This window comes from Brachyhypopomus gauderio, unplaced genomic scaffold, assembly GCF_052324685.1.
Source record: "Brachyhypopomus gauderio isolate BG-103 unplaced genomic scaffold, BGAUD_0.2 sc49, whole genome shotgun sequence".
In the NCBI taxonomy this organism is placed as follows: Eukaryota; Metazoa; Chordata; class Actinopteri; order Gymnotiformes; family Hypopomidae; genus Brachyhypopomus; species Brachyhypopomus gauderio.
In genome coordinates this window covers 343,897-357,644 of record NW_027506874.1, presented here as the reverse complement: position 1 = coordinate 357,644, position 13,748 = coordinate 343,897, and the positions used below count along the sequence as shown (strand labels likewise).

The following is a 13,748-nucleotide window of genomic DNA, read 5'->3' as shown; positions in this document are numbered from 1 at the left end:
GCCGCTGCTCTAAAACGCAATTAACCGCCAGTGAGCGTAGCTTAGTTTATCAATATTTAAACTGTGCAGAAGCTGCCTTGCCCAAAGCAAATAAACTAAAAAAGACCAAACAAGCAGTTTGATCCCAGGCAGCTGCGCAGAGCCCCGCCTTCCCTTGGCCCCGCCCACCGCGTGTATTTAAGGAGCGGCGCGCGTGCTGGGATCATTCTGCGAGGCTGCACTGGAGAAGTTTGAGATCTGTGCACCAGTACGATGGTTGTTCAAGATAAAACCAACTCACACCAGTACAAAACCATGGAAGGAAACCAGCATAAAGCTGAAGCAAACGTCCTGCTACTCGGAGCGCTAAATGTCGGGAAATCAGGTATGTGTTTATATTCCTTTAAAATAAGGACGCATCTGTACTTTTAAGACAGTTTCTGAAGTTTGTATAAGATATTAATAATAAATGTTCTGTTTCAACAGCTCTCACGGTGCGGTTCCTTACCAGACGCTTCATTGGCGAATATGGTGAAATTGGTAAGTTTCTTTGGGAATGTTCAAAATGTTCTGTATGACCGTTTTACAACATACTTTTTATGACAACGTAATAAATTTACATTTAATTATTTCTTAACAGAATCAATATACAACCATACCGACAAAATCGATGGCCGAGAGATCTCCTTCAACATCTGGGACTCTCTGTACCCGCAGGTGAGACACAGATGTCCAGTATAACAGTCCAGATGTCCAGTATACTTTAGGACGGTTAAAACGCACAATAATGTCACCTTTCCATAAGCGGTTTAATGTGAGAGTAACGTCCTTCTGAACGTCTACAGAGCTGCGAGAGCCCAGATTCAGTGAGTGAGAAGCAGCTGCTGTGGGCTGACGGTGTCATCCTGGTCTACAGCATCTGTGACCGCTCCAGCTTCGAGGTGGTCCGGCACCAGGTGCAGCTGATCCGGCAGGCGGGGAAGACCTGCGCACACGTGCCCATCATTATAGTGGGGAACAAACGGGACCTCCAGCACCAGAGGGTCGTGTCCAGCGAGGAGGGTCGACTCTTCGCCCTCTCCGCCGACTGCGCTTTCTACGAGATCTCCGCAGCTGAGACGTATCACGGTGTCCTCCTCGTGTTTCACGAACTCTTGGAGCTTATCAAAGAGTCCAGATCCGTGAAGAAAGGAGCGATTGGAATTAAAGGCATCGTGAGGAGTGTGTCTGCTGTCTTTGGGAAGAAACGGGAGTAGCTCCGTTTACACACCAACGTGGTGTCGGTCTACTAAAACCCCCTCGGTCCCACGACAGAAGAAGGTCCAGGAAGGACGTGATCTGAAAGGACGAGGCCACGTGTAGGAGTCAGGCTGGTTTTGTAAGTTAAAGGCCCATGTGAAAGTTCTTTAAGATGTTGGGGTGTTTTCACCGTGCGTAGTGTAGTCTACAGCCTACATGTCTGAGGATGGAGACTCAGTCCGTCCGCTCCAGAACCGCGTTACCATCCTACATGGACAAAGAGAGGACGAGGTTCAGAAATACTGAAAGGTTTGAGCTTTTGGAGGATCTAAGAAGAATGTGGACAATTGATAAAATGGTGTGTAATTCATCTGTTTGTACGAACTGAATTGCTATATAAATCATTTGTGTACCGAAGAACTATTATAGATTATGAAAAGAGTGAATTGCTTATGAACAACACACTTATTCATGTGATTTTCACATAACTGTCTAAAAAATTTGAACTGTGTTTTTGTTGGAAAAATGTATTTGTGGTGCGTTTTTTTTAATTTAATGTGAGTAAAATAAATATATAAAAAGTGAATTATTTTTATTGTAATGCTCTTCTTGGGGAAGGAGAACACTTATGAACATATATATTTACTTCAAATTGGTGTTTGCACAATGGATGAATGTGTGGTTACGTGTTGGGTATGGAATAGAACAAAACAGTGGGCAGATACAGTAAGAATATTATGATTAATAGGCATCTGTGATCATCACTATTGTACTATAATAACCCGGCAGTATGAGAGGAGAGTTTTGGTCAGTGATGTTTCCTTCAGGGAAGCTGAGTGAGATGTTTGTGATTCAGCCCCACACATCTTGCCCTTTAACACCTACGTTCACACCTCCACACCGCTGGGCACACACACACCTCCACACCGCTGGGCACACACTGCTCTGTCTGTCCTGGTGACGGAGGCCCTCCACCCTTCTCTGCTCCGTCATCTTTCAGCCGCCTTCCACTCTCAAACGGGCCAGTTTTAAGGAACTGAGTGTAGAATTGTTCATATCCATTTTTGGGCACTGACAAACACCGTATTGGTGTGCAGGTAGATCTACTGTCCATTTGTGGTTTAGTACTTGGCAGGATGTTTTCTGCAGTTCACTCTCAAGCTAGCAGTAACTCATCTGTAAAACTAGCAACAATCTGATAAGCCTGCAGCTACAGGTCAGTACTGATTCAGTGTCTGATAAGCCTGCAGCTACAGGTCAGTACTGATTCAGTGTTCGTGCTGTGTGCCGAGATGCAGTCAGCTGTCAGCTGTCCTGTGGTTAAAACTGGTGAGGTAAAGGTTAGAGTGTCTGACGTTACAAAACGCACCTAAAAATGTCCTTCATTGAACACTGAGGTGTGACAACTGCAGCACCCACAGCAGAGGCAGAAAGACACCACCGTGCTCCTGAAACTGACCGACAGCTGGGCAGTGTGGGTAATGTAAACATGGTGCACTTACTGGACTCTTCTTACAGTGAGAGGTCCAGCTGCACAGATGTGAACAGTGGGAATTAAGAACACAATGACCTGTTTCTTCTTGGTATAAATCAGATATAAACCACAAGATTGTTCTGGTTAGTAAAAACTGATTTCTACAATATATATCACAGATAGGCCCAAAAATGTTTGGATAGTGACACAATTGTCATGATTCGTGCTGTACACACTACCCCGTTGGATTTATAAGATGCATTTGAAGTGTGGACTTTCGGGTTTAACACAGCAACAGTTTCCAAATGCAAATCTCATACCTGGAATCACCTCCAGGCCTTCTACCTGCGTGATGGATGATGGATTAAAGAGGGAATAGCCCATAGCCCAGCTTGAGGTTGGTGCTGTGGTTGAGGTTGGTACTGTGGTTGTTAAGACTTGTTGTGGGCTGAGGTTGTTTCTGAGGTAGAGTTATTGTTTAATCCACAGTGACAGCATCAAGACTCCAGCAGTGTGTCTGACATGTTCTCATGTAAAGACTATTGAATTTAGGCAATAGTCTGAGGTGATGGTGGTGATGTTACTGAGAATATAATCAAACTGCACCGTGACACAGGAAAAGAAGAAATGACAAAAAAAATACTGTTGAAAAAATGTGAAACTGAAAACAACTTAAACTTATAAGGTTAGTTAATCAAGCACCTGTATACAATTCAATTTTAAAACCAATTTCACTTCACAAAAGTAGTGGCTCTAGCAATATTTTGTCAAGAACACAGAGAGCACTGAGAACAATGTTCTTTAAACTAAAGAATCAAAAGTGTTCATTTAGAAGAGATGGACCATTTATCCAGTAATTACACACCGTTGTGTCTAAAATTAAATGTTTCTCAGAAGATCATTATGGCTGAACTATTTCCAAAAAACAATGTAGAAACAAAGACAACATTTTACATTTCCGGCTGAACATTAAAGGAAAATAAAGACAGTAATATAGATCTACTTATTGAACATTATTCTCCAGTCCACTGCTGGTCTGACGTAGCTCAGTAGGACCAACCGTGGAGCCACTAAATCTTTATCTTCAGTATTTATAATTGATCATTTTTAGTTTGTGTCTATTTTAAGTGTTCGTGTTCTATATGACACGCGTGTTGTTTTGAATTATGTGGCAGACGGTTCCAACGGTGAGAGTGAGTGTCCAGCAGACGGGTCATGTTTCTGTGGGTCATGTTCCTGTGTGTCATGTTCCTGTGTGTCACATAGTGGCTTTGTGTGTGTGTGTGTGTGTGTGTGTGTGCACATGTGTTCTGTCTCCATCTCTTATAGTGGACTGGTGTTGATGAGGAGCTGGATAAGAACCGGTCCCACCTCCCACAACCACCCATGAGGACATGGTCCTGCGCTGGCCGGGTCATTAGCTGCTGGACGGACTGGAGCTCCCCCAGCCCACGACAAGACCAGCACAAACCAGTAAAGACCAGTAAAGACCAGTTAAACATGCAAATGGTTATGTGCTGGTTATGTGCTTAGTTACTGATTGTGTTTCTGGTCATCCATGAGCTTTATGTCAGCAGGCAGATGTTTCTCCATAAACATGGAGGGATCTTCAGGATGTTCTGAGTGGATCACTGGTCACACCCCTTCCAAGTAAATCATCAAAGAAACATAATTGGTGTGGCCTGCACTATTTAGCAGTCATTAGTCACAATAGCACACGTGCTGTTTTCACAGAACGACTGTCCCAAACATGAGTCCTTTTCTCTCATGCACACTCTCTGTTTGGACTTCTTGTCCTCCAGGACACTGTGTGCTGTGCCTGTCTGTTCCCCTGGCCCAGATCCTGAGTGAAACCCTTTCAAGATACTCATTCAGACTCTAATTCACAGTCTGGTTCTCACTCACTCATGATTATAAATATACAGTAATCAGTGCTGACATTTAACTCACTAACCAAACCATTGTGAAGGATGTGAGCGGCAGAGGGATAATTGGAGAATGAGTTTGGATCACATTTAGATAAAGCAATTCATAGCGAGAGCCTTGAAATTGAACTATGGCACCTTTTAATTTCTAAATGGTTTAATGAGTTCACGTCTGACACCCAGATAAACACTGACATTTCATCTGCACATATAGCATCAAGATTCTGCTGAAATAAGGAATCAGTGCTGATATCTACATGTGCGAAACAGGAATAAGATTCTTTTTGATCCCCTTGGGTGGAAATTCAGCTGTTAAAAACAGCAGTAAGGATACCACAGAATAAAAACAGCTACAGGATTAGCTCTATAACAAAAATAATATCATAAGCAATAACCAATGCTTTTAAACACACATTCAAGAGTTTCAGTTACCCAACAGGAGTGTTAACATGTGTAGGATCCCATGTAGGCTCTGTGTATGATATTTACATATTGCCCATTGGACAAGTGAGCCATAATCATGTTAGCTGTGATTGTTATGCAGATACAACCTCACTGGAATATGTGCCATATGGACTCATATCCAGGGGGCACACATATTGTCATATTAGTGAGTAGGTACGTTACTTTGGATAAGAGCATCTTACACATATTGATAATTTATTAAATAGAATGAATGTAATGCCAAATATGGGTCAGAGGAGAACTGTAGATGTTGATCAGAGGAGAACTGTAGATGTTGATCAGAGGAGAACTGTAGATGTTGATCAGAGGAGAACTAGATGTTGGTCAGAGGAGAACTGTAGATGTTGATCAGAGGAGAACTGTAGATGTGGGTCAGAGGAGAACTGTAGATGTTGATCTGAGGAGAACTGTAGATGTTGATCAGAGGAGAACTGTAGATGTTGATCTGAGGAGAACTGTAGATGTTGATCAGAGGAGAACTGTAGATGTTGATCAGAGGAGAACTGTAGATGTTGGTCAGAGGAGAACTGTAGATGTTGATCTGAGGAGAACTGTAGATGTTGATCTGAGGAGAACTGTAGATGTTGATCTGAGGAGAACTGTAGATGTGGGCCACATTTGGGCCAAACATTTATTGCTGTCTGGGAGGTCAAATTGAAATTGTGCTAGTGCTTCCCAAGTTTCTCAGGTTTTCCTTTTAAATATCTGAACAGACTTCAGTACATTCAGAACTCAGTACATTCAGATCTCTGCTGCTTGAGAACAGACACAAACACACAGATCTGTACTGCTCATGTTCGTCAGTTACACCATTATCCCGTATCTCTCTCACGACAAATGTCAAATTCACTTTCAGAGCTCAACACAGTCTTGTGCGGGCCAGTATAATTTTATACCATTATATAAATCAAATTTTATTGAACAAACCTCGCAATGATAACAGTATATAAAAAAATAAAAAACCCAAAATGCACGAATTAATGCAAAAAATTCTTATGCACAACAGAGTTTCAAAACATTTTAGAGGTTGTAAAGTGCAAATGGTCATTTTCTGAATTCAAAAATAATTGGTTACAATTGATTACTATTTCAAGTTACTTGTTAGCATAGCAACTCTTGTTTAATATCAGTCACCACAGGACCCCTTGTTTAATATCACCTTCACAATTCTTGCATCCATTGATCTTGTGAGATTTTGGAGAGTTCCTTCTTGAATTTCATTGCAGGATGTCAGAATTGCCTCCCAGAGCAGCTGTGGTGATGTGAACTGCATCCCACCCTCATAGATCTTTTGTTTGGGGACTCCAAAAGGTTCTCAGTAGTGTGGAGGTCAGGGAAGGGTGGTGGTCACACCAGTAGGGCGGAGGTCAGGGAAGGGTGGTGGTCACACCAGTAGGGTGGAGGTCAGGGAAGGGTGATGGTCACACCAGTAGGGTGGAGGTCAGGGAAGGGTGGTGGTCACACCAGTAGGGTGGAGGTCAGGGAAGGGTGATGGTCACACCAGTAGGGTGGAGGTCAGGGAAGGGTGGTGGTCACACCAGTAGGGTGGAGGTCAAGGAAGGGTGGTGGTCACACCAGTAGGGTGGAGGTCAGGGAAGGGTGGTGGTCACACCAGTAGGGTGGAGGTCAGGGAAGGGTGGTGGTCACACCAGTAGGGTGGAGGTCAGGGAAGGGTGGTGGTCACACCAGTAGTGTGGAGGTCAGGGAAGGGTGGTGGTCACACCAGTAGGGTGGAGGTCAGGGAAGGGTGGTGGCCACACCATGAGTTTCTCTCTTTTTATGCCCATAGCAGCGACACAGAGGTATTCTTTGCAGCATGAGATGGTGCGTTGTCATGCATGAAGATGATTTTGCTGTGGAAGGCACGGGTCTGCTTCTTGTACCATGGAAGGAATTGTTCAGTCAGAAAGACGTTATTTTTTGCAAAGGACATTTTCAGGCCCTAAAGGGGCCTACCAGCTCTCTCTCCACGATGCCGTCCCAACCATCTACTACTCCAACTGGATCTTCCATGGTTCCATCTGGACCCACTGCGTTTCTGCTTGTCAACACTGGTTAGGGGGGGCTGAACAGGTTTATGCACAACTGCAAACCTCTGGAGGATCCTACAAACATCTGGAGGATCATACAAACATCTGGAGGATCATACAAACCTCTGGAGGATCATACAAACATCTGGAGGTGGATTATATACCTTGAGATTCACAGCACTCCAGAAGCACCAGCAACTAACTGTTTGTAATGGCATTTCAGCAGCTGCTGTCTAAATCTGTCAGAACCCTTCCTCGATGCCTTTATCACGAACCCGTCTGTGCTCTGGATCAGCCACACATCTCTTCACAGTGCGGTGGTCACGCTCCAGTTTTCATGAAACATCCAATGTTTTCCTATCTTGTCCAAGTTACTGTTTGATGCTTTTCAACAGCGAGATCCTTTCTTTTTTTTCCCCATATTGCTTGAAACCAGCGGCCGGCTTAATAATGTGGAGGATCATTCTTAAGTAGTTTTTCTTTAATTGGGTTCACCTGCCGAACTAATTATCGCAGGTGTCTGAGATTAATTTCAGTGATCAAAAGAGCCCTGAGATTCAAGAGTTTAATGGTAAAACAAAAAACAAAATCTTTATGACACAAATTGAATTTGCTTAATTTGGAACATGGTGTACTGTACCCCCCACCCCTAAACCACCTCACTCCGACTTCAGAGAGCTAATCCCAGTGAGCAGTTACACCCATATTTGGCCAACACTGCAGGACAGATGAAGGAGAACGTGCAGTAAGGACCAAGAACAAATAAGCAGCACCGTGGGACACAGGCTGTGTCCACAAACGCAGCTCTGAGTCCCACTCAGAATGGGAGACATAAACATGCTTTGTGTCAGCTACAGTACCACAGTGTGCTCACGTAGCCCCGTCACCTCCTGCACGTCTCCACCCACTGTTACCCTGAATCAGGTCATCAAGGCACCATGTGGCTCTGAACTCTGTAATCAGGTTCTATTGTACACATGCTAACTGTAGCGCTTATGCCCCAGTTAGTGTGAATGATGTGATGTCCAGCTGCAGGACTTAACAGTTAAGACATTGAATTGTGGGTAAAAGTGAGGTAAGAGGTATAATAGATTTGTTGAAAATAATGCCTTGATTGTTAAATCAGAAGCAGTCTGTGCAGGTACATTATGACTTTACACTTTCTTTCTAACCTAACAGCACATGCTAGGTTAGGGTGTCTAACTGCTCTGAGTCCTTCTCTCTCAGAGGCAGCCTTTCCCTGTGATATCTTTATATCTGTGTTTTGTATCCTTTCAGCTTTGCTTGTGTGTGTGTGTGTGTGTGTGTGTGTGTGTGTGTGTGTGTGTGTGTGTGGGTACAGAAAGCTTGAAACTGCACGTAGCACCATGTCCCACGGGGCTGCCAGCAAGATCACAGATAAACAGTCTATCGTCCCACCCAACACATGGCCCTGTCTGCCCTGCAGTGTCTGTTTGTGTCTGTGGAGAATTACAGAGCCATATTTACTTCTGTCCCCAAAAGGCAAAGTAATTCTCTCTTTCAGCAACATACAAACAGACCAAAATAAGTCATTTTAACCAAATCTAGTTTTTGTTTACAAGAAAGTTAAAAAAAGGAAGTATGAAGAAGTCCTTGTCCTGACATTTGAAATTCTGACATGATTGTGTACACGTTTCTTTCAGTGTTCTGCTTTTACTTTAATACTTCACACTCTCATCTTTTACTTTAACACTTCTCACTCATCTTTTACGTTTACACTTTACTTCACACTCTCATCTTTTACTTTAACACTTCTCACTCGTCTTTTACTTTAATACTTTACTTCACACTCTCATCTTTTACTTTAACACTTCTCACTCGTCTTTTACTTTAATACTTTACTTCACACTCTCATCTTTTACTTTAACACTTCTCACTCGTCTTTTACTTTAATACATTACTTCACACTCTCATCTTTTACTTTAACACTTCTCACTCGTCTTTTACTTTAATACTTTACTTCACACTCTCATCTTTTACTTTAACACTTCTCACTCATCTTTTACGTTAACACTTTACTTCATACTCTCATCTTTTACTTTAACACTTCTCACTCATCTTTTACTTTAATACTTTACTTCACACTCTCAGCTTTTACTTTAACACTTCTCACTCATCTTTTACGTTAACACTTTACTTCACACTCTCATCTTTTACTTTAACACTTCTCACTCGTCTTTTACTTTAATACTTTACTTCACACTCTCATCTTTTACTTTAACACTTCTCACTCGTCTTTTACTTTAATACTTTACTTCACACTCTCATCTTTTACTTTAACACTTCTCACTCATCTTTTACTTTAATACATTACTTCACACTCTCATCTTTTACTTTAACACTTCTCACTCGTCTTTTACTTTAATACTTTACTTCACACTCTCATCTTTTACTTTAACACTACTTCACTCACGTCTTTTACTTTAACACTTTACTTCACACTTTCATATTTTACATTAACACTTTACTTCACACTCTCATCTTTTACGTTAACACTTTACTTCACACTCTCATCTTTTACGTTAACACTTCACACTCTCATCTTTTACGTTAACACTTTCCTTCACACTCTCATCTTTTTCGTTAACACTGTACACTCTCATCTCATGTCAGTTCTGTTCTCGAGGTTTTTTTCTCTTGCACAGCTGCATTGTAAGGTCTGAAGGTTTCATCACTCAGCCCAGATTCACAGGGCGTAACAGCAGGGGCACGTCTGCAGGTACAAGCTGTCAGTGAAACAGGTGACGTGTCCTTTAATAGGCCGGGATTTGCCAGAGCTGGTGGCGACAGGGACTGATGTAATCACTGTGTCTCTCCATCTTCAGGCTGCTTAGTCTCCAGGTACATTATCTGCCCACCCAGAGAAGGTCTCAGGGGTCTGGGAAGGAACATAATTACAGTGAGGCGTGCTTAGACAGCATGAGTCTCTCGGATGTTCAACCCTCTAACAGGAAGTCAAGAAGATGCCCCGGGGCACTCTGAACAGCTCCAGCATGGTAGCGGGCACGTAGCATATTCTATTTTTACCCCCAACTCATAAAAGGGACTTTCATTTTAGTGTGAGAAACTTTCACTGAGAGACATCAGGCTGAGAAGTATTTCCATATCAGTCCTCCTCTTCTTTACGTGAACTGAAGGCTCTGACCTTTAGACCGTCAGTGCTCTTGAAGTATTTCCATATCAGTCCTCCTCTTCTTTACGTGAACTGAAGGCCCTGACCTTTAGACCGTCAGTGCTCTTGAAGTATTTCCATATCAGTCCTCCTCTTCTTTACGTGAACTGAAGGCCCTGACCTTTAGACCGTCAGTGCTCTTGAAGTATTTCCATATCAGTCCTCCTCTTCTTTACGTGAACTGAAGGCCCTGACCTTTAGACCGTCAGTGCTCTTGAAGTATTTCCATATCAGTCCTCCTCTTCTTTACGTGAACTGAAGGCCCTGACCTTTAGACCGTCAGTGCTCTTGAAGTCCAAATCAAAGTAATTTGATGCAGAAATAATACGTGGTAATAATGCAGACAAAATGATATTTCTAAAAGAACCTGTCTTCTCATTAAACTGGGTCAATACAGGCTCCTGCTGTACTCAGCTACTATACTATCTTAATACTTACTGAAGACTCAGTTACTATACTCTCTTAATACTTACTGAAGACTTAGCTACTATACTATCTTAATACTTACTGAAGACTTAGCTACTATACTATCTTACAGTTTTTTACGACTGCTAACATACATTTCCCAATACTTGGGATACATTTTCAAAACTCTAAACACAGCAACACATTTACCTCATACAAATAGCCAAATAGGTAATATCCTGTTCTAAAGCGCATTTTCTAAACTAAATACCAACTCTGCATTTCACAACACAAAGTTTTCTCTTTATACACCAACTTTGTTAAAACACAGCAAACCTGGTTCAGTATCCAATGATTCTTTCAAACACTGGCACAGATTCTCTATTCGAGATGAACAGTCAATCACTGCACAACCACTGTAAAAAAACTAACATTTGATGGCAATACAGAAACAGTATTACATGTAAAATTTTACTCTCTCCCAGCAAACAACAGACATTTTACAGTAACATCTGTTGTTTTCTTAGTCAGTTCATTTTTACTGTAATCCGCTTCATTTGGACTTTTTTTAATGGACATTTTTGGCAACATACTGTCTACACAATGAGTGATATTTACTGTTAGGTACTATATATGGGATGTAGATTAGACAAAAAAGGAGTCAGTAACAGTTTTGCAGTAAAGTTTATATTTTACTGTATTAGGGACATTATTGTAAATTATGGCCTAACCCAAAAAATAATTACCATAATTGTAAACATAATTAGTCATGGTCCCATATGTGTAAAAATATACAACAAGGGGGGAAAAAACAGGATACAAAACTGAACAGTCTTGTTACGTGTAATCTAAACAGTCTTCAGCAGTTGGCCATTGCATCCAGGAAGAGAACTTTGCATTTTATACCCTATTTAAGGTTTTGAACCTTAGGTTTTCATTTTTGACATGCTGTGTGCAAGCAAATGTAAAGAAGGAAAAATTATCCAGAATTTTGTTATTGGCTAACCAATGTAAGCATTATAAAAACATGTAAAATAACTGACTGCATTTTGTGCAAAAACAACATGAATTGTACTAATTGTATAGCCACTGAAGACTGATGTTGTGTTCACTGTGTTTAGAGTTTTGAAAATGTGACTACAGATTGGACAAACGCATTTTAGCAATCATAAAAACTGTAATACTTACTCAAGATTCAGCTACTATACTATCTTAATACTTACTGAAGACTCAGCTTCTATACTTTCTTAATACTTACTCAATATTCAGCTACTATACTATCTTAATACTTACTGAAGACTCAGCTTCTATACTTTCTTAATACTTACTCAATTTTCAGCTACTATACTATCTTAATACTTACTGAAGAGTGATTACCTCTTAAACCCTTAAAGCATCACCCTGGCAACTTTCAGAGCATTTTCAGCCTTCAGTAAATTTCCTGGGACCCCCTCTTATTCATTTCCCACATGTGTACAGACACGTGCATACTTATTCTCTCTCTCTCCCTCTCTCTCTGTCTGTCTCTCTCTCTCCCCCTCTCTCTCTCTCTCACACACACACAAACACAGTAATTCGCATAAGTTCTCCACATTGTTACATTGTAAGTATGCTGTATATTGCAGAGTAATATACTGCATTGTTACAAATTGTTATATAGTATATTACATTGGAAATGAAAGATTAAACTGTTTCAGTGGTTGTTTAATGTACTGTTAGGATTTGTAAATGTTTTATTACAGTAACAATGTTTGGCTAGGTTACTGTTGCCTTACACACATTGTTTGCAAATCTGTTAGAGTAAGTGTGTTCTCATCACTACTCTTCTATAGTACTCTGAAGTTTCCTTAATAAAAAATCTTCAGAATATCAGACCATCACTAGCAGAACATCTACGCCCTCTGGTGGTGACTGCTGAAGTATGTGAGATGTTCTCCCACTGCTCCAAACCCACGAGAGCACGATCACTCCCGGTTTCAGCAGTGCAGACCGGTCACGGCCAAACACAGGGCCCTTTACAGCAGCTAACACACACCAGAACACACACCAGAACACACATCAGAACACACATCAGAACACACACCAGAACACACATCGTTTTTTTGAAGAATGCCCCTAACAGATTTATACCTGACAGCCCACAAGAATAAACTGTCCCAAAACTATCAGTGACTCCACTGATTACAATAATACTGATTACAGTAGTACTGATCACAGAACTACTGATTACAGTAGTACTGATTACAATAGTACTAATCACTGTAAAACTGATTACAGTAGTATTGATTAGTGACACTATACTGATCAGTACACTAGTACTGATCACATTAATACTGATACTGATTACAATAATACTGATTACAATAATACTGATTACAGTAGTACTGATTACAGTAGTACTGATCACAGTAATACTGATTACAGTAGTACTGATCAGTAGTATTGATTACAGTGATACTGATCACAGTGATACTGTTCACACTAGTACTGATTACACTAATACTAATTACTGTAGTACTGATTACAATAATACTTGTCTGAACGAATGAACAAAGCATGTTCTTACAGTCCTGACTTTACCTTCACTAACCTTCTCCACAGAGATGCAGACGACCCGTTTCTAGTTCAGCAGGTCATCACAGATCAGTACACCAGGATCACTCGTGGGTTTCAGGACATGCACCTCTCTGCCCAGAGCCACAAATGTGTGTGTGTGTGTGTGTGTGTGTATAGAGAGACTAAGAGTCTGACTACCGTTCACACTGCTGGAGAGTTACACACTTCACATTCATCTTCCCCTCCCAGTGAGTTCCTGTCCACGTCTGTTTTTACGCAGTTGCTCAGTGTGAACATTAAAGGCGTCCCGCCACTCTACCCCGCACGGCTCCATCTGTCCCCGCGGGACACAGTGGATCAGTTTCTCTGATGTATTACAGATGAAAAACATTTTTTTTTTCAAAATATTGTGCTTGTCGGGACAATAAAATATAAATAAAATGTTTCAGAATGTGAGATGAAGTGAAACACTTGATTTTCCA

At 41.3% G+C, this 13,748-nt stretch overlaps 1 protein-coding gene across 1 annotated transcript; it reads left to right on the top strand.

The window, feature by feature from the left end:
• Positions 1 to 218: 218 nt before the first annotated feature.
• LOC143487684 (ras-related and estrogen-regulated growth inhibitor-like protein) lies at positions 219 to 1,804 on the top strand. The gene is made up of 4 exons (XM_076986752.1): positions 219 to 364; positions 466 to 519; positions 620 to 696; positions 825 to 1,804. Exons 1-4 carry the CDS (start codon positions 253 to 255, stop codon positions 1,233 to 1,235), a joined length of 654 nt encoding a protein of 217 aa, XP_076842867.1. The 5' UTR covers positions 219 to 252; the 3' UTR covers positions 1,236 to 1,804.
• The last annotated feature ends 11,944 nt before the right edge of the window (positions 1,805 to 13,748 follow it).

Bases quoted from the DNA above. Each gene is read 5' to 3' on its own strand.
- LOC143487684 (XM_076986752.1), top strand. From the start codon at position 253: ATGGTTGTTCAAGATAAAACCAACTCACACCAGTACAAAACCATGGAA. The intron at 520-619 runs GTAAGTTTCTTT...ATTTCTTAACAG, and splicing joins TGGCGAATATGGTGAAATTG to AATCAATATACAACCATACC. The intron at 697-824 runs GTGAGACACAGA...GAACGTCTACAG, and splicing joins GGGACTCTCTGTACCCGCAG to AGCTGCGAGAGCCCAGATTC.